General features: G+C 46.0%; 1 protein-coding gene across 5 annotated transcripts in view; it reads left to right on the top strand.

Annotated features, from left to right (window-relative positions):
- The window catches only part of LOC139595096 (calcium-activated potassium channel subunit beta-2), a 95,402-nt gene that overhangs the window by 43,198 nt on the left and 25,700 nt on the right, over positions 1-26,504 (top strand). The window contains exon 1 of one of the 5 annotated variants that reach the window (XM_071438039.1): positions 1,281-2,373. The exons of 2 other annotated variants lie outside the window; for them this stretch is intronic. In XM_071438039.1, the coding sequence (XP_071294140.1) occupies positions 2,300-2,373 (74 nt within the window). In that variant the 5' untranslated portion in view covers positions 1,281-2,299. Of the gene's footprint in view, positions 1-1,280; positions 2,374-26,504 lie in introns of those variants that run through there. 2 more of the 5 variants (XM_071438038.1, XM_071438037.1) reach the window with 2 other exon arrangements.

Genomic DNA, 26,504 nt, shown 5'->3' with positions numbered 1-26,504 from the left:
CCACACCACCTAATGAGAACACAGATTTGGTCCCAAATTGCTGACATCCATGGGGTATGGTCTCCTTACTGCCAGAGCTGCCTGGAGGAGCCACACTCCAGCTGCTGGTGCTTCCCAGGGCTGGGCAAGCTTCCACAATGAGCTCAAAACCCTCCTGCAGGAATGGAAAAACATCTCACGGATTTGGGTGCTTTGTTGCTGTTTGTTGTGATGATTCAGAGGAATTAGTGCCATGGAACATAAGGCAAGTGAGGAAATACAGAGGAGGATCTGGGTTGCCAGTGTGAACCTGCCTTGCTCTTCATCCTCTGCTCGCTTCTGCCAAGGGCTGCTGGAAGGGCGTTGCAAGAGAAGTCTAGGAGTGATAGAAATTCCTGATTTGTCTGGGAAAAAGAACTGGAAGCAGCTTGGTTCCACTCATTTAGAATTTGATGTCCCCTTCACTGCACGGGTGGGCTCAGTGCCACAGAAAGCCCCACGCAGAGCAGGACAGTGCTGCTGGCACAGCCTCAGCATGCACAGGCAGTTGGAGCTTTCAGACATGCACAACATGAACAGTGATCTCCAGCCCAAAACCATTCCCTCATCCCTGAGGAACCCCAGGCAAATCTCACCACAGAGCTTTATTTGCCTCTGGCATCCTTCACTTACACTGACTTTCTGAGCACAGTTACTCACTGTTTCAAACACAGAGTATGCTTAGCCTCACCTTGGACCAACTTTTCCAGCAATACTGATTCCTAGAAAAAAATAAATCTTCAGTGAGCACCTTCCCTGCAGCTTGAGCAAGCACCAGAGCACAGGCAGCACTTTGCTATGTGTGAGGGGGGGGGTCAGGCAGCAGGGGCTCAATGCCAGAGCCAGAGGGCAAGCAGGCAGCATCAAACACACCAGGCACACCTCCTGCAGAAAGTCACCCTGTCTCTGAATCCTTGTGCTTGGCAATCAGTCCCACACAAGGCAGAAATCTGCCTTATTAAAGCGTGAACTGCTGAGCCCCTTGTTAAATGCCAGCCTCATCTTCTCCTGGGGGATTATTTACCCTGCAGATGGGGTTACTGACCCTGGAGCAGCAAAAAGGATTTCTAGCAGAGATGACGCAATTGGGGCACATTTGCCATCCGTAGGGTAATACCATGCAGTCTCACAGAGAGGCTGCTTCCCACACACATCAGAAAATATCCAGTATAGCTGTGTGCACACAAGGCATATGTTTCTGTATAAGGTATCTGTATAGTGTAGCTCCTCTTCCTGCTTTCACTGTGTTTTATCTTTAAATTGGGAGAGCTTTTTAGTAGCAAATCATCAGAGAGGAACTGCTAGTTACCAAGGAGATTCTCTGATGAATCAGAGACTGACTGGTATAAGACCTAGACAGGCTGTAGCTTCTTAATTTGCGAGACCTTACATTTTAAACAGGGGGAACAAAGATCCTTTCACAACTAACTGAGGACCTGACCAGCAAGAGCTGCTTTTCCTTCTGCCACAGAAGCAAACAGCAAGAGCGCAGCATGGGAAATCAGTGAGCAGCTGGGGACGGGCGGGAGCGCCTCTCCAGCACGCTCTGGGCTCAGGAAAGCAAACACCAGCCAAGGACAAAGTGGTCTGATGGAGGTGACTGAGGGAAGGGCTGGGAAGCCCCTGATTTCCCACCAGCACAGGCAAGGGCACGCAGGGATGAGCGAGCACCGGAGAAGGAGCCGCGCGCCCGCTCCTGCGCAGCCCTGACGCTCCGGAGGCAGAGGGTGCACGGCCAGCCAGGGCTGCTGGCCACGGGCTCAGCACTGCACTGGCACTGCCCCAGCCCTGATCTCCTTCGTCTGCCTGACTCCTGCAGCTTTCTTCCAAGGAAAAATGAGAGGGATGAGCTTTGCCAAATGACAGAGAAGGCACCGACTCCACATGGAGCGTCCTGCCCTCGTGGACATGGCCAACACGCCCCAGTGGAGTCACGGCAGCCCAGGATGTGCAGGCAGAGTGGATTTCAAGAAGAGTTTTTATAAATGTGGGGAGAACAAGGAGCTTCGTGAAATAAAGTTTGGAGAGAGAAAGCTCAGCTTTTTTTGGGTTGACTTTATTCAGAGGGTCTTCACACCCACTTCCTACTGACAGCTTGTTTCTGTGTAGTTGCTGAATTCTGGTGCTTTGCCTCTATTTAAAAACCAAAAGTAATTAAAACTTCCTGGGAACTGTGAAAGCAGCAAGAAATACTTGGACACATTGAGAGACGAGATATTTGGAAGCCTTCTGCTGGTAGCTAGGCTGTTTTCCCAAAGGTGGCAGCTACAGAAGTTCGTAGATGAGAGGGAAAATCTCCCTGTCGCATCCCATTGAAATCTCCATTTTAGGCACTGCTGCTCCACTGCTGCTCAGGTAAACCTGATCCTTATGGGGGGAAGCTGCTGGATGGGCCAAGCAATTCGGGATGGGGTCGGTGGAAGAACTCAGGGCAGTGCTGGGGAGTGGAGAGTAAAGCATGTATCAGAGCACATTCAGGTTTGACTGCTAGGTGCACACTGGAAAAGGATTTCCTAGACTGATTGCAGCTGACAAGGGGCTGGCACCAGCCAGGCTTTAACCCAGGAGTCGAGTGAAGGGCATTTTATTAGTCAAACAGTTTCAAGTGCTGCTCTGAGTTATAAATTACACTTGCTCATCTGAGGAATGAATTCGTTGTTGGTAGCATTTGTGGGCTGGAGCTAGAGGCTTACAGTGATGCCTAACTGATGCATATTGGGATGTTTCAACTTATTACTGTACCCTGTGGACCTCATTTGGAAAGCAAAATACTCCAGAATGCTGCAATAGAGACTGAAAACAGCATATGGGGTAGGGAAGGGACACAAGAAACACTCCCTGACAGCAAGCTGCTCTCAGAACCACAAAGCAAAACTGTCAGGAAATTCCAGGCTGTGGCTCACTGCCAGGGGGGAGCTCACTGTCCATCCCCTCCGACTTCACACACAGGAGTTCATACAGCATTCACTGACAGCTCCCCAGCTGTGTCAGGCAAGCTAAAGGTGTAGGAGTAACAAATGAAAACAGGCTGCCAGCTTTAATGCACTAATTGGGGGTTATGATCTTCCTTTTTTTTAGGATGGACTTGAAGTCATGTATATGTTTGCATTTAAAACAGAAAAATACCGAGGAAGCTGTAACTGCACACAAACTTGCCACTGACAGAGCACAAACTTCCACACTCTCCCCAGCTTCCCCAGCAGTGCCAGCACTCCAGCCCTGGGCTGGTTGGGAATATCCATATTCCTCAGAATGCATTCAGAGTTCTTTTGTCCAAATGTGTACAAGCAGCAGGAGCTGCTGGAACAGGAGCTGTACTATACACAGTGATTTTAATCCAAGAATAGCAAAGAGGCAGGTTAGGGATTTACAAACAGAAAAACTAAGGCAGTGAGCATTTAACTAATTTGGATAAAAACTTGAAGCTGGATAGAGCAAGTGTCCAGATGGGAACTTAGATCTTCACTTGCACTTTGTAATAACATAATCTGGAAAGCCTTGGATGTTGCTTGCTTGTGATTTTTGCTGCACAGTGCAGTTGGTCTGAGCACAGGGACCAGCAGTAGCAAAGCCCCTCGTGGTGTGATCATGGTGTGACCCCTGGGCTGGAGCAGCACCTGCATCCTGCCTTTGCTTGTGAATTCTGACTGCAGTAAATGAGTAGGAGATGGACAGTGGTCTGAACAGTGGCTTTGGAGTTGGGATTGTCACCACAAACATTTTCCTGCTTGTGGCGAATAAGGTGAAGGAAAGAGGTGGGGATTCACAAGGAATGCAAACTTCCAGGTGAAGGGTGGTTTCCACCAAGCAGTGGGGCTTGACAGCACATTTGTCCCTCCTACTAACCTGGTGTGGGAATGAGGAGAGATTTTGTTAGGTAACACAAAACCACAAAGAGACTGAGAGGCAGAGCTTGCTCCAGACCTCCACACATTCTGCCATGGTGTTTCTGGGCAATCAGTTATTCTCAGCACACAGAGTGTCTGTTGCTGAGCACGGAGTCCAGGCACTGGGGAAACTTATGAAACAGCCATGCAGATTAGCTCTCTGTCATAATCTACTCAGTCCCACTGGAGGAAATCCTGTCTTTCCCTAGGAGGCCTTCACCGCCCCACTAGAAATCTTCTTATTCTCCAGCAGCCCCTGGGCAGGGCAGGGCAGGGCAGGGCAGGGGGGTTTTGCCTCACAGGGATGCCCTGCACCAGCCTCAGTCACTGAGTCCTCACCACCCAAAAAGTGGGTAGATAGATGCCAAGGTATTCTCCCTGTGTCCCCAGCATGGTGTCCCAGCATTGCCCAACCTCAGGCACCAGCCCAGGAGCCCCAAGGCTGCAGTGGGCTGAGCCAGCCAGGTTTAGGAGCAGGACTCAGGACCAGCCCAGTGCCTCCCATGCCCTGGAAGGCACAGCTGTGTCCTGGCACAGCAGGGAGGTGCAGGATCATTCCTGACCACCTGCTCTGAATGACCCAGACTGCACCAAGGGGCTCTGGAGGGAGCCTGCAGCCAGTGCTCCTGAGATGGGAACATGGGATTTACAGCATGGGGCCAAGAGAGATAAGGAGCACAGCCATGGCAAAGGAAAGCAAAAGGCCTCAGCACCTTTCCCACCTTCAGCACCTTCCCACCTGGTAATTGTTTCTTATTTCCCTTTCTACTTTTGCTTTTAAAGGAGCTGGAGAAGTCACTTATTCTCTGTGCTGCTTTGCATGCCAGGTGCAGACTGCTGGGAGATCCCAACACCAAGCACTGAACCTTTCAGGTCCAGTGCCTTCCAGGCTATATCCAAAATGCCAGAGGCAACCCAGCAGACTGGAGCATGGCATGCATCCAGAACAGACCAACATCTCTCCCCTTTACACTCCAGGATCAGCTGGTAGGTCAGTGTGCCCTGAACCAGATGCAGGATGTTGTGCCAACAGAGGGCAGGGATAGCAAAGTCTCCTGGCTTTTTGCATGCCTGTTCAGAGGCTGCAGACACAGGAGTACTGATGCTTGCAGCACCCTGCAGGTCAAGGGCAGCAAAACTGAGTCAGTGGAGGGATCTGCATGAACTTCCTGAAATAATGCTTGTGGGGGGACATGGGGGACATGCCAGGAGTTCCCACTGCCACAAGAGTGTCCCTTTGGAGCGCTGCAGCTCTGCAGTGCCTGCTGGGCTGAACAGTCCTTTTGGCTCATGTAATCTAGTTTAAATGCAACAAGCATCCTCCCCGTGCAGGTGTGAGCCACAAGCACCATCATTCCAGACACACGAGCCACTCAGAGCCACACTGCCTCTCTCTTAATGGAAAAGAGGCATCACAGCAGCAGCTACAGCATGGGCCATTAACTTACTGCCTGGCAGATTGATCCTAGACTTTAACATGCATTTAACTAGAGGTTTAGAGCAGAGGTATTGCAGTGCAGCTGTTGAAATGCACTTTTACAGAAACAGTTTTAGTGCTGGTTGAACTCGGTGGCAAAGCTGCCTCTGGCTCCTGTGTGACCAGGGACTCACTTCTGTGTGTCCAGGCAAACACTGTCAGCTGCAATATTTGGTTGTTAACAAAAAACATGAAGCAGTACAGCTTCATTAAGTGTTTCACCAGAAATAACCAGAAAATTACTTAAATGCTGTTTATGTAAAACTTGCCCAGTGCAGAACTGAAGCTGTGCCCTTCTGAGGCAGCCCCACAGGTGCTGGTGACCCTTGTGCTTCAGGCACACTGAGATTCCTTGCTGGGCTCCTTCCAGATCAAGTTGGCTTCACTCAGCACAGCACAGGCACATACCTGCCCCTTACTGCCCAACCATCATCTCCCAGCTGCACTGTTGGGGTGTGCAGGAGGGACAGGAGGCCAAATTTCTATAGAATACCTGTAAGTTTAATTACAACTTGCTCAGCAGAGCCTTGCCCATTTCTACACCAGGTCAGTTGTACCCCTCAGTTGGTAAGCTGGTCTTGCTAACTGGTATGTGTCCAGCAGCAGTGATTTTCTACCTAATATCAATGGAGATTTTAAATTGCCTTTAATTGGAGCTTCAAAGATCCCCCTGTTTCTCAGCAATTAGCTTCTGTACTGGGTTTGAGCTGAAGAGCTGCCCCCCACACTAGAAATGCAACAAACTGGAAAAACTGTCCATTTTTTATTCTGCTTTAATTCTTAACTCCGTCGTTGACGTGCAAAGGCTGGTGAGGAGATGAAATGCATCCCATATGAGGGAAGCATAAGTGAAAAACCTCAGAAATGCTTTAAGCCCATCCATGTCCCACCCCCATGCTTGCAGTTGGGTTTATTCTGCTTAAAACTGAAGTCTGATCCCTGCTAATGACACAGTTAATTATCTCAGAGCGAAGGAGCTGTGAGGTTCTGAGGAGCACTGGACCTTTCAGAGGCAGGGGAGCCTGTTGGGAAGCACTGCCAGATGACCTGATGGTCTCAGCACTGCAGGCTCCCCCCAGGACCAGCAGGTCAGCATTAGGAGGCAAAGGTCATCCCTGGGATTTCCTGTCAGCACAAGCTCTCAGTGAGGAAGGCAAAGAGCTTTTCCCCCTCACCTCATCTCCAGCCCTAGCGCTTCCCCCTCAGCGCATGCCCAGCCTTGTGTGTCCCCCAGCTCTGCCATCCTCATTACATTTCCCACCCAGGCCTTATTCCACCTGCCCAGCTGTCTCAGGCTAAGGAGGACACTCACTCTCTTCACTTATTCTCACTCTCCTCCCATCCCTCTGCTCTCTATCCCATGGCCTCCTGCCCTCCTGCATTGCCCCCACACCAGCTCCAGAGCTGGCACGACATTCTTATCTATGCTTCTGATGGGGTGCTTCCAGCACCTCAAAAAATCCCTCCAGCCAAATTATTGAAGCCATTTAATACTACATCTGACTGGTACAGGCATTGAACTACTTAAAATAATTGCATTTCTCACCAGTTACAGATAGAACAGACCCTTTTTAATCATGTTTTAATCATTAAGATACAGCCTGATGTGCATTACAAGATTATTAACAGCCCCATAAGTGAAATAACAGATACAAGACCAAAACCTAAATCATAAGTGTTCTCAGATGCCTGTAGATTAATCATTTTATATCTCCATAGGAGCATTCATCAAGGCTTTCTGTTCTCACAGAGTCTTAAAGCCACAAGACAGCTCTGCCTTTCCTACAGGAGCAGAAGAAGGGAAGGAAGGCACTTGTTTGCCTCCAAATAGAAGTTAATGAAAAATATGGAACAGGATATAAAGTTGTGATTCCTCATTATTCTGTTTCACTCTGTGAAAAAAACACGCCCTGCTGTGTCTATCCTCTACAGCAATTATAGAATTAATACTGCTTTTAAAGTGTTTTTTTCTTCAGTGCCTTCTTGAAAGTACTCATCCACTCCTGATCTCATGGGCTCAAACTGTACTGCTTGTATTTTTGAAACTGATTGCAGACTCTCCTTATCCATTAAAAATAAGCAACACCATGAGCAAAACAAGAGCACAGGTGCTGCTGGAAAGTGCAATCACTGCTCAGAAACTGAGCTTGTGGTTACAGAGAGAGAAACCCACAGCCTCCTTCCTGCAGCACAGGGGCCAATTTCCCTCCATTTGGGTGTAAAGAGATGCCCATACAGCAGTGCCTGAGCTCTGTGTGCCCCTATGGAATGCTGTAAGTGCTCAAGGAGCAGCACAGCTTGGTTTTAATTGCATAAGCACACAGCTTGTTCAAACTGCACTCAGGCTCACACTCCAGGATTTGAAGAGTTCTTCAGAGCAGTCACGGCGCCGGATGCATCAGTCTCCTTTGCATGCACACAAGGTGCTTGAAGGCTCCCATCCCTGCTCCTGGGGTACAAATCAGTGTTTCCTTTTATGCTGGTGACTCAAAAAGACCAGCAAATTGCTGGTGTCACAGTGGTCAGGGAAAGCAGGACAAAAAGTTTGAGCAGAAAGGCTCTACCAGGATTCGCTGTAAAGCATCGGATGCGTTTAATCCATCTCCTCTTTATCTTTACAATGCAGAGGCAGTACATTTCATCAGGGCACCAGGAAGCCACAGCACTGCTCCCAGCCCAGTATCTGCAGGAGGGACCATCATGTCACACACACAAACACCCATTCCAGCTGGGCATTTTTGGCTGTTTTGTTTGCACCTGACACGAGCAACCAGCCACGCTCATAAGTCAGTCAAAGCATCTGCAGCTTCCACAGGCAAACCCATCATGTGAGACAAATGGTTCACTTGTTCTCACCATGGTTAATGGCCATGAACCTGAAATTTCAGTTCATGCCAAGGAATACGATAATCATCAATAAATTCTGTCCACAAATAACCAGAGAAGTCTTGAGCCGTGCTATGGACCAAGGATGGGAAGAAGACTCGTTTATGCCTCAGCTGTTTGTGATCACTCCAACACTCCCAAAATTGGCTCCCTCAGAATGATATTTAATGAGTTATTGCTGTAGCCTAACCCAGGGCAGCTCAGTGGCATGTCATTAGATGTGCAGTCTGACACTACAGACAGCTGCTCCCACCCAAAATCGCCCATTAGAGCTCGTGCACTTGTTCAGAGCTTGAGCACCAGGCCAAGAACAACCAGGTACTCAGGTCAGGCAATCAGAACCATCAATACCCTCTAGTCAGGCATGGAAAGGTTGTTTGTTCAGGGGAGGAAGTCATCTGGGAGAAGGGAAAGCAAGTCCCTTGTCCCTGATCAGAAGCATCCATTTTGTGGGACCATGGCCAAGCTATTGCTTCTTCAAGGACCTGGCCAAAATCCAGCCCTTAAAGAGCATTATCAATGGCATGTTGTTAGGTGTCCTGAGGAAGAAGGTATTACAGAAATATGGGCTGTCATTCATTATTGCTGCCAATTTTATAGGACAGATGTCAGCATAACACAGCCAAGGCCTCGTGTTTCTGGTGCCAGCAGGAGCTCACAGCCCTGGAAAAGCAGGTCAGGCACCCCCATACTTGGCACCAGCTGGGACAAGGCCACCATTGAGGGTGACCACAGACAAGAGCTCAAATCTGTGTAATTTTATATCTTTCCCAAAAGTGCTTTTCTTTCTCCACCCTTAACTGAAGGCCCTGACTGTGCTGTTCCCAGTGAGGTGACTTGGTACCCACGTGGATCTTCTGGCTGCACCCTCATGTTTTCCCCCAAGCTGCTTCCCCATCAGGGGTGTCCACAGGAGCACTCAGGCTCAGTCTCATGCTGCAAACCATCTGGTACAGGCAGCATCAATCAGCTCCCCTCAGGCAAGGTCTGATTATTAACAGTGGAATTTTCCAAATATTGACTCATTTTAGCCTAAATAATCTCATTCTGTTGTTATTGCCTACAAAGCTGGCTCTGCTTCACCTTCTACAATACTTCAAAAGTACTGAGCTGCATCAAAGACATCTCACAAGTAACAGCACCAGAACCAGGTCAGTTTTAGAACAGTCCATCAGCTAAACCGAAATTCCCAGACCCCCATGTGCTCCTGTCAGGCAGTGACAGGCATAAATCAATACACTCATTTCTGCACTCTTTTTCCATGCCTGCATGCCTACAACAGGGAGGGAAGCACACACATTGAGCCTTACTGAACTTTAACATAGACTTACAGTGAACACAAAAAGTGGCATCTTGTTGCAATGTAATATACACATTTCACCCCAGAGGGGTGCAGCATAGGGAGTAAAGATATTTTAAGAAACAATGTACATATAAATAGGAACTACATCAGACTACTGTACACAGTACCTGGGAACACAAAGAACAATTTTCCACTTGCTTGCAGCTCCCCATTCTTTGGTCCAATACCTCTAAAAAAAAAAAAAAATAAAAACAACAAAACCAAAAAACCCAAAAACCTCAAAATTTCTTCAAAACATCTCACAAAGAAGCACCACAGAACAAAGCCCCAAGCCTCCCTCTCTCCTGGGTGAACTATTCCTCTGCTCTTCCTCAGCTTTGATCATGGGCACCTGGAACCCACAAGCACCGAGCTCATGCTGGGCTGATTGCTCTGAATTGCCATGGTTTCATTAACTTCAACAGATCCCTGATGATAATCAGTGTCAGCTGAGGATGCAGGAGCTGTGTCTGCTATTTGTTTATGAGCCCAGGCAGTGTTTGGAGAGAGTAGATAAAATAAAACGTTATTTTTCTTAAGCCTGAATTCAGGAGGGTGGTAGCTAAAGTTAACTTGCTTGCAAGCAGAAGGATTTGCTTTGTGATACATTGATTCTACCTCTGAAATTCAGAGGCTGAGCATCCATTTACTTAGAACAACTTCAAGGAACAGCAAGCAGGAGGTGGAAGGGGTTTTGGATGTTTTCCTGTTGCTAAGGGAACTTCCTCTGTGATGGCTCTGTACTCACCCCAGCTGGGTCGCTTGGGCTTTGCTTCTCTGACTAAGGGGTGAGTCATGGCTGGAGAGTAAATGCACAAACTTCCTGAGGGATGCCTTTATCGTGTGCTTCCACTCACAAGTGAAAAAAAACATTGTTAGCAGTGGTTCATAATAAAAAGCTCTAGAAAATCTATATTAACACATTCATTAGTAGTCACATGCTGTATATTACCAATTGTATCTAACCCTTCAAACACAAAGGAAAAATAAAACTATTTTCTCCACACACTTTAGCAGGTCCTGTCAGCATTAGGGTACATCATGTACCTGTCTTGATGTCACAACACTTTGAATAACACTGTTTTCTAGTTCCCCTCACATGATACAGCCAAAATCCCAATTACTCAACACCCAAATTTCTGAAACTACCAGTAATAGATTTTTGCATGTGAGGCCCTAATGGGAGGTTTGTTTGGTTTTACAGTAAAATAATTGCTGTGGCAATTTATCAGCCCCACAAACATAACATTGTTATGGCTTGGATAGCAAAGCTCACTGTAAACCTTTCCTAGGTGAGCTGTAGTGCCCCTCTTAAGCTTGGGGTGTTTGGCCTTAGGATTTCAAATGATGTTCCAAATTTTCAGACATTCCAAAGCTTGGAAGGTGAGATGAGTCAATGCCCAAACCTACCTCTACCCTCAAGGCAGCACCTCCAAATGAGACCTGATTCCATCTGGTGAACCTTGGCTCGGACAAGTGATAAATTTATCTGTTGCTGCCAGCTGTGAAACAGCAGAGAACTTGAGAATCCACACCATTCAGCCCCACAGGCCAGGGTGTTCTTTTTTGCTGGAGCTAGACAAAAATCCATCAGCCTCCTGGGGAAGAAGAGGGTGCAAGGGTTAATGGCTCAACAGTGCCACAAGCTGTTCTGCCTTCCATGATGGGGCTCTTGTGGGACCACTGCCTCTGGTTTTGTTATTTTGATATTTTTGTGATTTTCTTCAGCCTATCTGCAAGGAAAGGTCTAATCTTATGTGTTATCAGCCACACAGTCTCAGATGAGACCATGTGGAAATGGTTTATGCTACACCCATGCAACACCCAGAACACTTTGGGTGTGAAGATTCAATGACAATTCCTCAAAGGCGCTTCCAAAGTATAACCCAAAGCCTTCAAGTGAACATTTGACTTCTTATCCACTGATTATATTTCTAATTATTTATAAAATCAGTGACTGATTTCTGAACCAAGACTTTCTGAAGATTTAACAGCTTGGCATTTGAGCATCAGTGACTTTGTTTTACTGAATTTTCCCATCCACTCCCTCAACTAGATGTCCCCTCCCAACACAGAGCTCCAGGGCCAGCCCTGTGTCATGAAGAGCCAACAGGCAGCATATGGTGACACTGGAAAAAGGCAGTAAATTTTCACATGTTGTTTGGCCACTGACTGCAGTTGTACATGGCTCAGAGAGGAAATCTCAGAGCAAGCTCCTCTGCCCTCCTGTCAATGCCTGAATCATGCAGCAGCTCATGGGTTGCATCCAGGGGTGCCAGAAAATTGAACCCAAAATCAACCTAAACTCCTTTGCAAACTTCATGCCTCTATTCTCCAAAATGTGACTTGCTCCTAAGATAATTCCATTTGCTTCCAGATCGCCCTAAAAAAACCTTCACCTAGCTTTGACCTCAAATCCTTCTGTTCCAGTAAGGGCTGAGAGAAGATTGCTCTTTAGGACTCCAGCACTTGTTAATACTCCTAAAGAGATTACTCAAATCTCCTAAACAAATATCAGAATAGATTCTGGATTAAGCTTGGGTGCTAAAATGACCTTGCTGATAAAATCAGCATCATCAAACCTCACAGATTGAAGAGGGAAGCCTTGGATGTAATTTTGACTCAGTAGCTATTATCATGGTAAGTTATCAGACTGCTCTGCATCTCTCTCCCCCTATCTCTAATTCTCTTGCTATATTCCTTGGGAATTGGTATGAGAAGTGTCAGATCTTGCAGATTCTCGTGGGGAAAAAACAATATACTGAGACAGTCACTGGGGCTATGCACCACCCACTCTTTTCTCTCACTAGCACTATTTGCTTTTCCCATTTTGGGTATTTGAGTTGTCTGGTTCATTTTGGTGTCAGCACGAGGCTGGTTTGTGGAGCATCCCAGTTCCTGTATTGTTCAAAGTGCCATTGATCAGATGTGGATCCAGTTTTGTGCATTTGGTCAGGCATGTTGGTGTACCCCAGGGTCCAGCATGGACCATCCCCTTTGCCTGCCACCTCTGAGTGATTTCCCTTGTTTGCAGATAATGCCCAGAGTTATTTATGTCCTGTGTCTGTGTGCAGTTTCCTTTGTGTCTCACCTGGGTTTCAGAAATAGTTAATCATGCAAAGACTGATGTGGATTTTGGCCTTGTAACAGATATTTTCTTAAGGACCAGGAGTGAGTTGGTGAAGTTTGTGTTAAGTATTTTTTTCATTGTGTTGTGGCCAGGAATGAATCCCAGAAATTTTCCTGGGGATCTGTGATGAGCATTTCACAAAAGAGAGGTCATTGCATCACTTTCAACCTACATCTCTTCTGTTGTTCTTTTACTGTTCTTCTATAACCCCTTCAGATTTCTGTGTAAAATCTCTAGTGTCTGTAATGGGAAAAAATTTAAATCCAATAAGAATTAACAGGCTATTTTAAAAATATATTCCTTAGAGGGCAAAGTCCATTACGACTGAAGCATTTACATTTACTTCCAAATCTCTTTACCCAATTTTCAGTTTATTTAGCCATTTGCTAATCCTAATTTTCCAGCACTGTGCTTACAATATCTAACTGAGTATCATTCATGTGGAAACACATTAAAATTCTGCAACAGACTGGAACTTACAGCCTCTGAACTCTTGTCACTTTGCTACTCAACTGTCAACCTGTAATGGTGGGTCTGACTCCCTCTCCCCACAATCATTTAGTCACCAACCCCTTCCTGAGCTCTCTGCTCCATTTCTCTGGCACTGTTGTCCATTATGGCAAAAGTCCCACCAAACTTCAAGGACACCTAATGCAGAAATACAACTTTTTCCAAAATATCTCTTCATATGCTATTGTTTGGGTTTTCTTTGGTCTTAAATAATTTAATGTGTTTCAATGTTGACAGTGTGGTGTGTCGTGCGTAGAAATAGCAAATAAATGCACTGTGTCAAAATACTGTGAAGAGTGTGATAGTCAGAATGGTCAGAACTGAGAAGCTGTGTGCTGTACACCCTGACTCCCAAGTAAAAGGGTGAGTGATCTGGTTTTGTTCCACTGAGCAGGGCTGAGTTTGAGCAGGCAGATCCAAAGGCTCCGATCCCATCACATCCCCCCTGTTCACCCACTGCAGGTGGAGCTGGGACTCACTTCTGGCAAAGAACACCATGCAGGGGAGCATGGTGAACCCGGCCCTCTGGTCCCAGCTGGGCTCACAGGGATCAAAAGTGTCTGTAGAGACCCCAAGCTGAGGCTGAAAGTGCATCTCCAGATGAGGCAGCTGAGAGACACTTTGTACTCAGTGGTGCTGGCTCCCTTCCCTCCACAGCTGCCTCATTCTCTCTCTTCAGGGGGTTAGATTTCTGTGAGCCAATTTAAGGAGAAAAGCCTTTTTAATCCAGTGTCTCACAGACTCAGAGTATGTATATTTTTATATTGTGAATAAAATGTGAATATTAAGCTCTTTAGGCAGGGGCTTTGTCTTCCGAGATCTCTTCAAAGCCCTTAGCATGCTGCTGGTATTACAGGTGTAAATAACATGAATAATATAATACAGTTTGGATCCCAGAGATCATTGGGAATGGGCTCACAAAGTGTATCTCTGTGTTGAACAGAAAAGGCTCAGGAATGTGGAGGGCTTTCCCAGAAGTTAGTACTGAGCCTTGACCTGGAAGAACTTGTGGCCAAGAGCCTGCTTTGATTTAGGTTCCTCATAGTCCATGAGACTCTTCTTGCTTTGGTTCCACCAGTTAGGAAGGGACAGCCTGCCCAAGGAGCAAAAATAGAGTTTAATACTCCTTTGAGAAGTGGGCAAGAGCTGTTTAACCCTGCCAGATAACAGCATGTAGTAGCTCAAGGCAGAAAGGAAGAATGAATTCCCTAACCAGATGAAGGCAAAGAGGGGGGAAAGGACTTAAGAAAGTAAAATCTTTGTAGAAAAGAATATATTATTAACTGAAAAAGTAATTTAACAGAATAGTAATGTTCTCATACCACTGAGCAAATCTAATACCAGCTCTGTAAATTTAATAAAATCGCTGCAAAGGCAGAGAAGTTCAATCTGAAGTGCACTCTTCTGAGGCTGAGGCCAATGCTTATTGAGTACAATAGAAATACTTCATCAGCTTCAACACCAGCTGGATCAGGTGTCCACTGGATTTGGGTTGTCAGTGGCTGATACTGTCTCCACAGAGTAATCCACTCAAACTCGCCACGGCGATTACAGGAACATCTGATTTCCACAACAATACAAGCAAATTCTCAGTGAAATAATAACACCTTTTAGATTGGAAAAGACCTTTAGAATCATCAAGTCCAGCCACTAACCCAGCACTGCTGAGTCAACCACTAAACCATGTCCCTACATGACTCCTCTACATCTCTTTGAAACCCTTCCAAGAGTGATTATTCAACCACTTCCATGGGCAGCTTGTTCCAGGGCCTGACCATCCTTTTGGTGAAGGAACTTTTAATAATGGCCAGTCTAAACCTCCCCTGGCACAATCTGTGGCCACTTCCTCTTGTCTTCTCACTTGCTGCTTGGGAGAAGAGGCCAACCCTTGCAGCGGTGCAGCTGGAGAACGATTGTCCTTCTGGGACGTCCCGGCTGGCTATCCAGCACTGCCAGCAGTACGGGGGCACTATCCTGATCTCCCTGGTTCGGGACAGCACCTGAGGCAAACGCTCTGTGCTGTGACAGCAGCAACATCTTGTCATAGGATGTGGCTTGTGGCTACAGTCAGCAGAAAAAGAAGAGAGAGCTCTCCAGCTGAGCTGAATCCAGGTTTATCGGGTTCCAGGGGAACTAACAGCTGAAGAGGAAGAGGGGGAGATTGCAACAGCTTATAAGGAGGGAGGGACACAGGGAAGGAGGCAGTCCTTGGACGAATAGAGTTTCAGAGGGGAGCGGGATACAAAAGATTGACTTAGGGAGAACACCAATGGGGATAGCTTGAGGGTGGGGCCCTGGGCCCTGAGCCAATCACTCGACACTCTAGCTGGAAGTTTCTAGAGAGTTCTAGAGAGAAGGGTGGGAGCGCCAAGCGACGGACAGGGCGCCGGGGAGGGATTTGAGAAAGGGTACCTTGATCTCCAAGGCAACTGGGGAGGAGTTGGGATAACTGGCAGCATAAAGGAGGGAAGGGAGAACCAGGGGAGAACCATTGCATGATAGGGGGAACAGAACAGTCCAACTTACACAGACACAGCACAACAGCCCCTCACCTTGCTAAAACCTCCTTGGAGTGGAATATAAAAAGCAATAAATGCCCCCTGCACACGCATCCTTCAGCCTCCTTTTCTTCTGGCTAAAACACCCCCAGCTCCCTCAGCTGCTCATGCTCCAGGTCCTTTCCAAGCTCCCTTGCCCTTCTCTGGACATGCTCTAGCCCCTCAGTGTTTTCCTTGTAGTGCAGGACCCAAAACTGGACACAGCTCTTGATGTGTGGCCTCACCAGTGCTGGGTACAGGGGACAATCTCTGCCCTGCTCCTGCTGGCCACACTATGCACAAAGTGAGATGCCACTGGCTTTCTTGGCCACCTCTGACTCCTGTTTGGCCAGCTGTCGACCTGTGTGCCAAGGTCCTTTTCTGCCAGGCATCTTTCCATGCCATAATCCATGTGGAATCCAGCAGGCTGCAATGTACATGGAAAACTCCGGCCACTCACCGATTTTTCATTCAGCTATCTTGGTTTATCACTTTTTGCAGGACTCAGCAATGTCTCTTGGTTGAGTGTTCCATTAACTTTTTCACCTCTTATGTCTTAAAAAAGACCAGAAGTAATCTTAATCCCCCTTATCTTGCTGCACTATTATCTTGCTGCATTCCTGGTGCCTTCCCACAGAGGCTTTGTGGAGCTGTGTTTTTCAACTTTGCCCAAAATTGGCTTGGAGGGAGACAGTGCAAAGACTTACTTGAACAAACTAGAAATAGAAATTAAAGTCTTAGTTTGTTCCTGATGTTAATTCAGATCAGATTTGAGTGGGGTTTGTTTTACTGCATTTTAAGAAAAAGGAGCATTTTTTTTTTGAGGTAGGAGATTGATTCCTGGGAGATCCTCTCTATAGATTAGTCCCTTGGGTGATCCACACACTTGGGCCTGCTGGGACCAGCAATTAACCCAAACCTGTCAACTCTGGAAAGGATGTCACCATGACATCAGTGATGTTCTTTCCCCTGATGAACTCAGGGTGACTGTAATGAAAAAAGGGGGTGTAAAACTGGAAATTGTTTAAATAAAAATGACCAGGAAGAACAGGTAGAAAATCTACTTCCTTTAGCATGGGATTGAAGTAATTTTGTGGATCATACATCTGTAATAGCTTGCTGTATTAGTAAGTGCAGCACAGAATCTTTCAAGTTCAAAGCAAGTCTCTCAGTTTATTGCTTCAGAAAGTGCAGCCCAAAAGCTACTGATCTATTTGGAGAGATAAGCACCCCACAGAGTTATCACAATCAATGCAAACAGTCAGGCAAAGATTCTATGCAAATAATAAATAAGGACAGACTTAGGAAATAGAAATGTAAGACTTAAAACTAATTGAAATGCTGACTCAAAGAATAGACCTTTATGTGTATTTCTTCAAACTAATTTCCAAGAAAGGGAAAAAGAATGCAAAAGTGGTAATTTCAAGGTGGTAGCCAAGAGAAGAGATAAGCAGCATCTAGAGCAAAGGAGATGGACAAGGGCTAGGAAGTGGTGAAAGCAACACTGGATATTTTTTTTTCAATTATTTTAATATATATGCACTTAAAATGACTTTGTACAAAACAAGGTCTAATTTTGTGCCCACATTCTTTTTTAAGTTCAAGAGAAGTTTTGACATGAAACTTGTTTCTGTTTTGCTGAGACATTTTCATCTGCTTTGATTGTCTCTGAATCTGCCAGGGAATGGGATGGGATGGGATGGGATGGGATGGGATGGGATGGGATGGGATGGGATGGGATGGGATGGGATGGGATGGGATGGGATGGGATGGGATGGGATGGGTGTCCTGGTTCAGGGCAAATCATCACCCAAGCAGCTGCCATCTCTGCAGAGGTGGCAGGGCAGGCACTCTGCTGGTACAAACTGTGAGGGTGGCAGAGGTGCCTGATGGACACTGACCCCAGGCAGAAACAGCCAGGAGAACAAATCCCTGTGATGGTGAGACAGAACAGAGTGGGGAGAGGCAGAAAACACCAGGCAAATGGGAAAAAAGAGGAAGATCAGGGGTGACCTCAGGTTGCCACACACAGTATGCAAAAGAAACAGGGAAAATTACACTCTCTTTGACAGAGAACATAATTAAATTGTAGAGCTTCTTGGCAAAAGACCCAGTGAAAGCAACAACAGGAGATGACTTGGGACAAAGACCAGCTCTGAAACGTGCCAAGCACAGATACCAGGAGAGTCTGAGAGGTCCCACAGGCTGCTCACAGCTTGGTGCAGGTCCATCCACACCTGCTGCTCCTCACACCCATCCCCAAGCACCCATCAGCAGGTGCTCAGCACTGAATGTGCTGGACCTGAGCTTTCCCCCAGCTCCAGGTGGAAGGGGCAGAGGGCAGGCCACAGGATGATGTAATTCAGCTCCACTGAAATCACACCAGACAGTCCTGGAGCATGGGAAACACCACTGGACAGACATGGTCCAAAGGAACTTAGGGAAAGAAAGACAGAGAGAGGGTCAAAATTTTAAAAAAATTGATAAAAAAACAAGTAATTGTCAAAATATCAATCAGAAGGCAAGATTTGGCAAGATCTGCACTTGTTTAACCTTCAGCTTGAGATCAGGTCTCAATCTTTCTATTCTTGGTAACAGCTGATGAACGCAGTGAAACAAGGTATTAATAAACATCTGCCCAGATCCTAGATTAATATGGAGAAGAATTAATGGAGGTCTTAGCACATTCATATTTTCTAATTATGGCAGATGACTTTATTTATAGAAATAATAGAGAGAATGGAAATTGTCACTGACACCATGTCAATATACGTAACCAAATCCAATCATTTAATTGCATTTGGCCACAGAGTCACGTCAATAAAGGGCCCTCCTTAGAGCAGTTCAGTGGTCACTACATACTTTATGTTAGAAAGCTATTAGGATTCATTCTATTTTCAATGAATCATGAGGAAAACAAGTCCTCTTGGCTGTACCTATTCCTGTGTATCTTTGCTTTGGTGACAAAGCGAGAGGGGAAGGCCACTGCTCCTTGTGCAGCTGTCTGATTTTCGTGCTCATTTCTGGACACACTTTGCTTCCAGAGCATCCAGAATAATGGAACAGTACCCAAACTCTGTTTCAGATGTCACTGGCCATGGCTGAGCCAGCTCCTGCAGCAGCTCTGGTTCATGCAGTGCCCCCCTCTCTGCTACGATAAAGAATCACCAGTGCTTCTGTGGGAACAATAACACACTACACCACTGAGATAAATAAAGCATCATGTTAAACCTTGATATGTTTACACCTCCTAAGAGAGGGGAGAGAGGCCTATAAAATTCCCACTAAAGGAGCCAGGGCTGTTCAGTTCATTTGCAGCTTGATAGGTGAACCCTGCAGCCTGTTTTTATTGGTCTTAGAGAGCAGTTGGGGTTTAAGAAGGTTTTGGGCTGACTGTGGCTGTTTCTTGAGGGTTTAAAGTACATTTCATAATGTTCAATTTACACAGGTAGCCAGGGAAGTTTGGATCATTTGTCCCAGGAGCAGGGAGAAGTAAAACAAGGCTACAATTATGGTGCCAGATGGTTTGTCACACCCAAAGCATTGCTAGTGATTTTGCTCCTTACACATTGAAGGAGATCTGGAGGGATGCTGAAAAGCTGAGAAAGTCCTCTAGTTCTCTCCTGTTCTTCCAAAATGTGTTTCCTAATCTGGTCTGGTCTTCTGAAGCTATCAGTCTGAATTAATGAAAACAGAGCAAGGGAATGGTATAATTTCTATTAATTATAGAGGCAGGTTTGTGCAATAAACAGAATTCATATCCCTACAGTGCTGCTTAAGTACCTATAATTCAGCTGCCCTGCTCACAAGTGCAGCATCTTCTTCACGTTGTTTTACAAATTAGCAAACCTGGAGCCAGCAGCTGTGTACAGTGGGATGACATTTAGTTTAACTGCAGGGAATCTGAGCTGCTCAGATCCACGGGTGGTCTTCCAAGTGCTGCTTTCTGCTGGGATTGAGTTGCATCTCCCAAATTAATTGCTCCTAGATCAGCTTAATGTTTTCCATAGAAGTGAAAATGCAGACACTTAGGGAATAGTATCAGTAACTTATTGCAACTGCTGATGCTCTTCCATGTGCTGCCAAGGTAACACTTGGGGGATGCCCTTTCAAAGATGAGCAGAAAGGGGGGTCAGGGCACTGCTGGAGCCAGCCTGACCTTCCAGCTCAGCCAGTTGGTTTGTGTTTACAGCAGGGTACATGGAATGGGAGCCCACACATGGATATCTTTGCTCAGTGACCCACACCCCACAGGAATTTATTCTGTGCATCCAAATCTGCAGAACAGAACGGGATGTGCTGTCTCCTGCTCAGCTCTTCCATGGTCCTCTGGGGGGACTGGCAGCAGCAATGGGCTGCATGAGCATCCTCTGCCACACCAAACCTGGGGCAGCAGAGCCCCAGGAGGACCTGGCTGCTCAAACCACTGCTGCTCCAGCTGTGCTGGAGCGAGTGAGAGCTTTGGAAGTGGTGATAGACAAAACAAGCAAAGTTCCTGGGAGCATGAAGGAAAGCTGGAAAGAGGGATAGTCATTTTTGTTCCACTCCTGCTTTCTTCTTTCCAGATTAAACAAACTTTTCTTTTCTCTGCACTGAGAGGAAGCAAATTGCTGCTTCCCAGACAGCAAATGTGTTTGACAGCAGAACTCCTGCTGCAAGGCCAGGACTTTGCACAGCAAACTGGTCTGACTGGGGAGCACTCTGGCAACTGAAACTCTCCAGCAGCAACATTTTCCAGCCCTTTGAATGTGCCAATAGCAGACCACTTTGGGTGAAAACGTGTTTTGATAGCAAATTACTCCACCAGGCTGCAGGAAAAAAAAAAAAAAAAACAACAAAAAGACATTTCTCTGAGCTATAGTGCAAAAGGTTGATTTTTTTTTAATCGACTACTCACAGGGCTGCTGGTGTTACATTTTAAGCATCTGACTCAGGCAGTCGAGTGGAAAGGTGATAAAATCCTTGACTTTGATTGAATTTCCATTGTGGCAAAATGTAAAAATAAATACAAACACTACGAAGAAATAAAAAAAGCCACTATTGGACAAAATGTTCCACATCATTTTTTAAATCTGTACAGATACTGGGGGAAAAAAAAAATCTCTTTTTTGCCTCACATGAAGGTCAAAAATCAGCTTTCAAGCATTCCCTCAACAGGCATTATGTTTAAATACTGAGCTGCCTGCCTGTTTAAGGAGTGTATTTCTTCAATTACATCCAACATTAGTGCAGCTGTTAGGATTTCCCAAAGGACCACTGCAAACTGAAGAAAAGCCTTTGTTGTGGTGCTGACAGGCTCTGTGGCATCGCTCTGGCCCTTTGCTTGCCTCTGCATTCAGCTGCTGACCTCACAGGTGTAAATAAGAAGAAAATCAAGTACCCAGTCTCTTCTGAGTACATATCAAAGAGCACTGAAATGAGGGACTTCATTAAGCTTGTACAGAAGCTTAAAAAGAAGAATTTTTAAAAAGCAGCTCTAGTGCAAGGAAGAGGAGCAAGTATGGGTGAAAGTTAAAATACAATAAAGGTGCAGTTCCTGATAATATTTACTCTTATTGAATCACCACTATGAAATCAATAAGGGATAAAAGCCCTCTGAACACATTTGGAGGAAGACTACCAGCTTTTATTTACTTACTACAGTGTATTAGAGAGAAAGGCCCACACTTTACAACAGGAACAGCTCCAGGCACGAGCAGGGCATTAGCTGACACCTTCACAAGTTACCCTACAGCTGTGTCTGCTTAAATGATCCAAACAATTTGTAGAATTCAATCACCAGCTTTTAGGTGCAGGTAGTATACTGGGAATATCTCCATGTGAAAAACATTTTTGGTTATCCTTCCCTTAGCAGCCTCCTCAGTCACAAGCTCTGCTCTAAAGCACCTTTATAATGGAAATGGTCTTCAGGATTTCAGGGTCAATGTGACCACACAGCGTTTCTGCATTTTGATTCAAATGTAATCCACATGGTTACTGGGGCTCAGAGATCCTTAAAAGAGATGGAAGCAGGAAGAACATCCATAGAAACATCAATTTGGGTGAAAATTAACATGTAATTGTTAAACTTTCCTAAAGAGCAGAGAATACAGACGTAGCACATAGGTTCTGATTTTCAGCATCTATTTCTTTGTTTCATTAATGGCAGTTTCAAATGATTAGTAAAAGCCTTTTGCTGTTTGGGAGAAGGTGGGTGGAGGCTGGCCAAATGATGGACACCTCAGAGACAAAAACCAGGGAAGGTGAGATGGTTCAGGCTGTACCTGTGGCAATTATTTGAACAACTCCCATCTGTGTGGCACTGGAGGATAGGGGCAAGCTCCTGCTCTCTGGGCAGCTGCTCCTGTGCATCTTCAGTGCACATATTAGCAGGCAGAATATGTTTTTAATCTCCCCTGAGACCTCTGGTGTGTTAGGACAGTGATTTCTGCCTTGGTCCTGATGGTTCCTGCCATTCAGTGGCTGCTGGGTGGCAGTGGCCAGCATCAGCAGCACAGCCCATGGCAAAGCCAGCAGTGTGGGTCACTGGGAGGTGGCACAGGGATGTCCAGCTTGGGAATGTCCCCAGGACAGAGGTGGGATGTCCCTCTGGCTGTGACTCCGTGGTGCTGAGGAATGTTGAGGCTGCAGCACATGAACCATGCCCCATTCTGGGAGGGCCTTTGCACTCTGGGGCTGACCCCAACAGACAGACAAACTTCCCTGAGCCTGGGGAAGGGCTGGTGCACAGAGCTGCTGGAGAAACAGGGGAGCTTTTCCCTGAAGGAAAATACACGTGTGGACCTCACACATCCACACACAAGGACATGTGGCCTGTCCTGGACACTGTCCCTGAGTAAAGCTGTAGGAGGTGGGTAGGAAGAAACCCTCCCCTCACTGAGCTGCCCATGCACAGCCGTGAGGCGCTCCCCAGCAGCAGTGGGGATCAGGATGGTGCTGAAACAGTGGGGTTTGGAGAGTTTGGAGACCTGAATGAGGACCTTTCATGGATCTGTAGCCTGCCCTGGTCAGCACAGCCAGAAATGCTGTCAGGTGAACCCACCTGTGGAGAAGAAGTTGCTCAGTGCCAGACCTCTCACTGACTCAAGTCAATTCTCCCTGCGTGTCTTGCACTGGAACTCCAGTTCTGAGGTGGATATCTTCCCAGGAGCTATTACAAAATAACTTCCCACAAATGGCCCAGCAGCCCAAAATCTCTCCCTGCATTCTGACAATTTCAGTGTGTTGCCAGCTCACAGCTTTGCTGCCACCAATTCCTTCAGGCAGTTTTGCCCAGCACTGTTGAAAAGGAAAACACTCACTGTGCCCCAGGGGAAATGAAGCATGGAAGTCCCGTTATCACTGACAGAAGTTTTGTCTCTAATTCCCCATCTGCTCTTCTGAATGCTAACCCACAGTGCTGGCACATCAACTTAAATGATAAATAAGGATTCTGAGCAGGAAGCGACAAAATATTAGTCAGATAGGCTGGTGGTATCTGCAAAAATGTGGTGTGGATGCCCATGTTTCACAGAAGAGAATTATAGGACAAAATAATGTTGTTATATTACACTGATCAAGGGAAAATGCTGTCACAGAATAGGACAAAGTAATGGTCAAAACCAGGTTTATGCATTATTTTACCTTTAATACATATAGGATTCTGCATAGTTTCTCCTCCCTGTTCTTATAGTTATTTGTGTTTAGCAGCTGAGTAAAATAGCAAAAGAGGCAAGAAATCTGTGAAGAGAGTAATAATGTGATGCATAGTGTCAACTTGCTTGTTTTGGAAATATCCATTTATCTTGGTTAAATAGAAGCTTGGCCCAAGTACTAAGCCAAGTAATCATGATTAGGGAGAGAAAAAGACATTCACCTCCTTGGAAACTCAATACTTTTAAACAGTAATAGCACTGCAGTGACACTGTTTAAAGCTGGATGCTTGCAGTAATTATTATAGATTATTGTCATGTGAGGAATGGAAGCATCTGTGACTGCTCCTACCATTGCTTTCATTTCCAGACCAGTTATAAGACCAAAAATACATGGGATTTTGGTTTCATGGACATGGCCCTTTCACTGTTTAGCATGCTCCACTGCCCTCAGAGAGCAGCAGAGATTTTGTTCTCATTTTTGGTTCAAAACTGCATTGAAGGCATATACACATCCTTCTGTCTTAGAAAGACTTTGCTTTTGTTCTTTCTCACTATCTTTTTTCCTGACTCTAAAGAAAAATTTGTTTTATGCTAAAAATTATACTACAAGGACACATCTGTAGAGATTCATAACTCCTGAGCTACTGTTTACCGAAGAGGCTGAATCTGCATCTGCATCACTCAGCCTACAGACACTGAACTCATCTGCAGCTGCTTTAGATTCACTCTGATTTTTGACCTCGTGGCTGGTGCAGCACTGGGCTAAGCCCAGTCATCAGCCTCATCTCAGCAGTCAATCAACTCCTCACCTCACCAGATTTCCCATCCACCTCTCCCCAGCTGCCTTGTGCAGTATTTCCTTACTGCCTTGCTGCAGTGAGCACTGCTCCTGCTCTCTCCTGTGCATCACTGCTCTCTCTTAGGTTGTGATCCCTCTCTTTCTAACACTCTGCCTTCATGGGACCCACTCAGTTTCTAACTTTCTCCCTTGCCTTGCTCGTCAGGCTGGATTTGATTGTGTCCTAAGCACAAATGTCTCCACTAGAAAGGCTTCCTTCTTCTTGCACTGGAAATGGATCTCTGGGGCATGGAGCTGCCCAGGAGGATTTTGGGTTTTGCATTGTTTTTCCAATCAGCCAGTTGGCTTCTGTCTCTAATATGTGGCTTGGACATCCTTACCATCACTCCACAGACTACCACAGAAGATATCTGGTCATATATGAGCAGAGGTCCCCAGCTGGGACAGCATTAGGTGTGTTTAGAGGTCATTATAAATGTGATTTGCACATTATTCCAAAGAGCTGTTCTATTTTGCTATGAATAGTAGAACTACTCAATGGAGAGAACTCCCTTCCATTCAATTGTTGTCTTAATATTGAGCTCATTGTTAAAACAACAGCTCCTCACCACTAATCAGCAAAAAGCAATCAGGCAAAGCAAATAGGGATCTCTAGAAGACAAAGGTGTGAGTTCAAAGGTCCACAGAGTTGTAGCCATGTTGCACAGGACTCAGACTCAAAAGCCAATAGGCAGCTGCACCTACAGAATTACAGTTTAATAAATAAGGACATAAAAATTTTAAATTATGTGAAAACTATGTGAAATGTGTGCAGGAAAAAAATATGTCTGGAGCTTTTCTACAGCACATGGGCAAAAAATTTTGTTTTGTGAATCTGAGCAATTTATCATATTCAACTAAGAGGGCTACAGATGGTGAAGTTTGTGTTCTGAAAGGATGACGAGCCACTGCAGAGTGCTTATGATGTCAATTTTACCCTTTTGTAATAAGACAAAGAGGAAAGATGCTCATGAGAGCCAAGCTGGGTGTTTGTTTTTACCAGAGATTTGCTTATTTCACAGCTCCATGACTCAGTATCAATCAGATTGGATATTCCAACTGCCTTTCTCCATCCAGCCCTTTCCTTGGCTTGAGGGGAGACAAGAACTTTCTACCCGGGCTCTGCCATAACCAGGTTTCTAGGCTGATGTGTCAGGACTATTCACAACCTCACTTTAAACATTCTCCTGAGTTCAGAGGTCCCCCAGCAGCTCCAAGAGACCCCTTGTGATGGAGCAGCACTGCCAGTCAGATGGAGACACACACTCCAGCTCCTCCTGTTCCTCCAACCCAGCAGTCTCTGACATTTAGAGCTCAATTATCTGTTCCTTGCATATGTCAGCAGATTTAATACAACATTTTCTCTCTGACAGACAGAGAAATTAAACCAGCAGCACACAGCTAAGTAACTTCCTTGAGTTTCCAGGTCACACTGGCAGGGCTGATCCAGGACTCCCTGTCCTCTTCCCTGGTCACTTCTTTGAATCAGATCTTTTAGGAACTTGCCTGCACAGCACAAAAGTGCAGAAGGGGTTGCCTGCAGTGGTGAAGGAGCTTCACACCAATAGCCAAAGCAGAGATCCAACCTGCTTGCTGGGTGAGCAGTGCAGCCTGGAGCTCCTGTCTGGACCGGGGATGATGACAGGGAGGAACTTTTGTAAATCATGCCCCTGCCCTGCTCTGAGTGTCTGTGTCACCCCTGCACCTTTGCAGAGGTCTTTAGTAAGATGAGACATGAGGAGCTGCAGCAGTGGCTTTGTGCTGGTGCTCACTGCCCATCCCTCAGCAGGGTCTGGCCAGCTCTGCTCTGCTGGATGCTCATAAAAATTAACAAGACTAAGAGCAGACTGCTGTATTTTACCACAGAAAATAAAGTCAAACAACAGCTAAAACTGGGGAGGGGAGGAGGGAAAGGGGAGCACAGAAGACAGACCAAAGGCAGCAGAAGGGTTGTATTTATTTTCTAATCCTATCTCTTTTAGTGTCTGTGATGAGCGCTGTAACTAAAGGAATCTAACTGAATTAGAATTTCAATATGTCCTGAGCAGATTGGAGCTGTTTCCATTCATGAGCAGCACGTCCCAGCTGTAATTGCCTGCTTGCTTATCCACATAGCTCTTTACAGCTAATCCAAATGCAGACTTAAAAATAAATAGTGCCAGAGTATTCACTTCCCGCTGGGCAGTGGTTTGAGCTCTCCTCTGCCTTTGCTTTGTTCTGGCTGCTGCACTCCATGGCACAGGGA

This window comes from Agelaius tricolor, unplaced genomic scaffold, assembly GCF_023055355.1.
Source record: "Agelaius tricolor isolate 1412-34295 unplaced genomic scaffold, bAgeTri1.0.p SCAF_12, whole genome shotgun sequence".
Classification (NCBI taxonomy): domain Eukaryota; kingdom Metazoa; phylum Chordata; class Aves; order Passeriformes; family Icteridae; genus Agelaius; species Agelaius tricolor.
The sequence above is the reverse complement of the archived record's forward strand: the minus strand, read 5'-3'. Positions and strand labels throughout refer to the sequence as shown.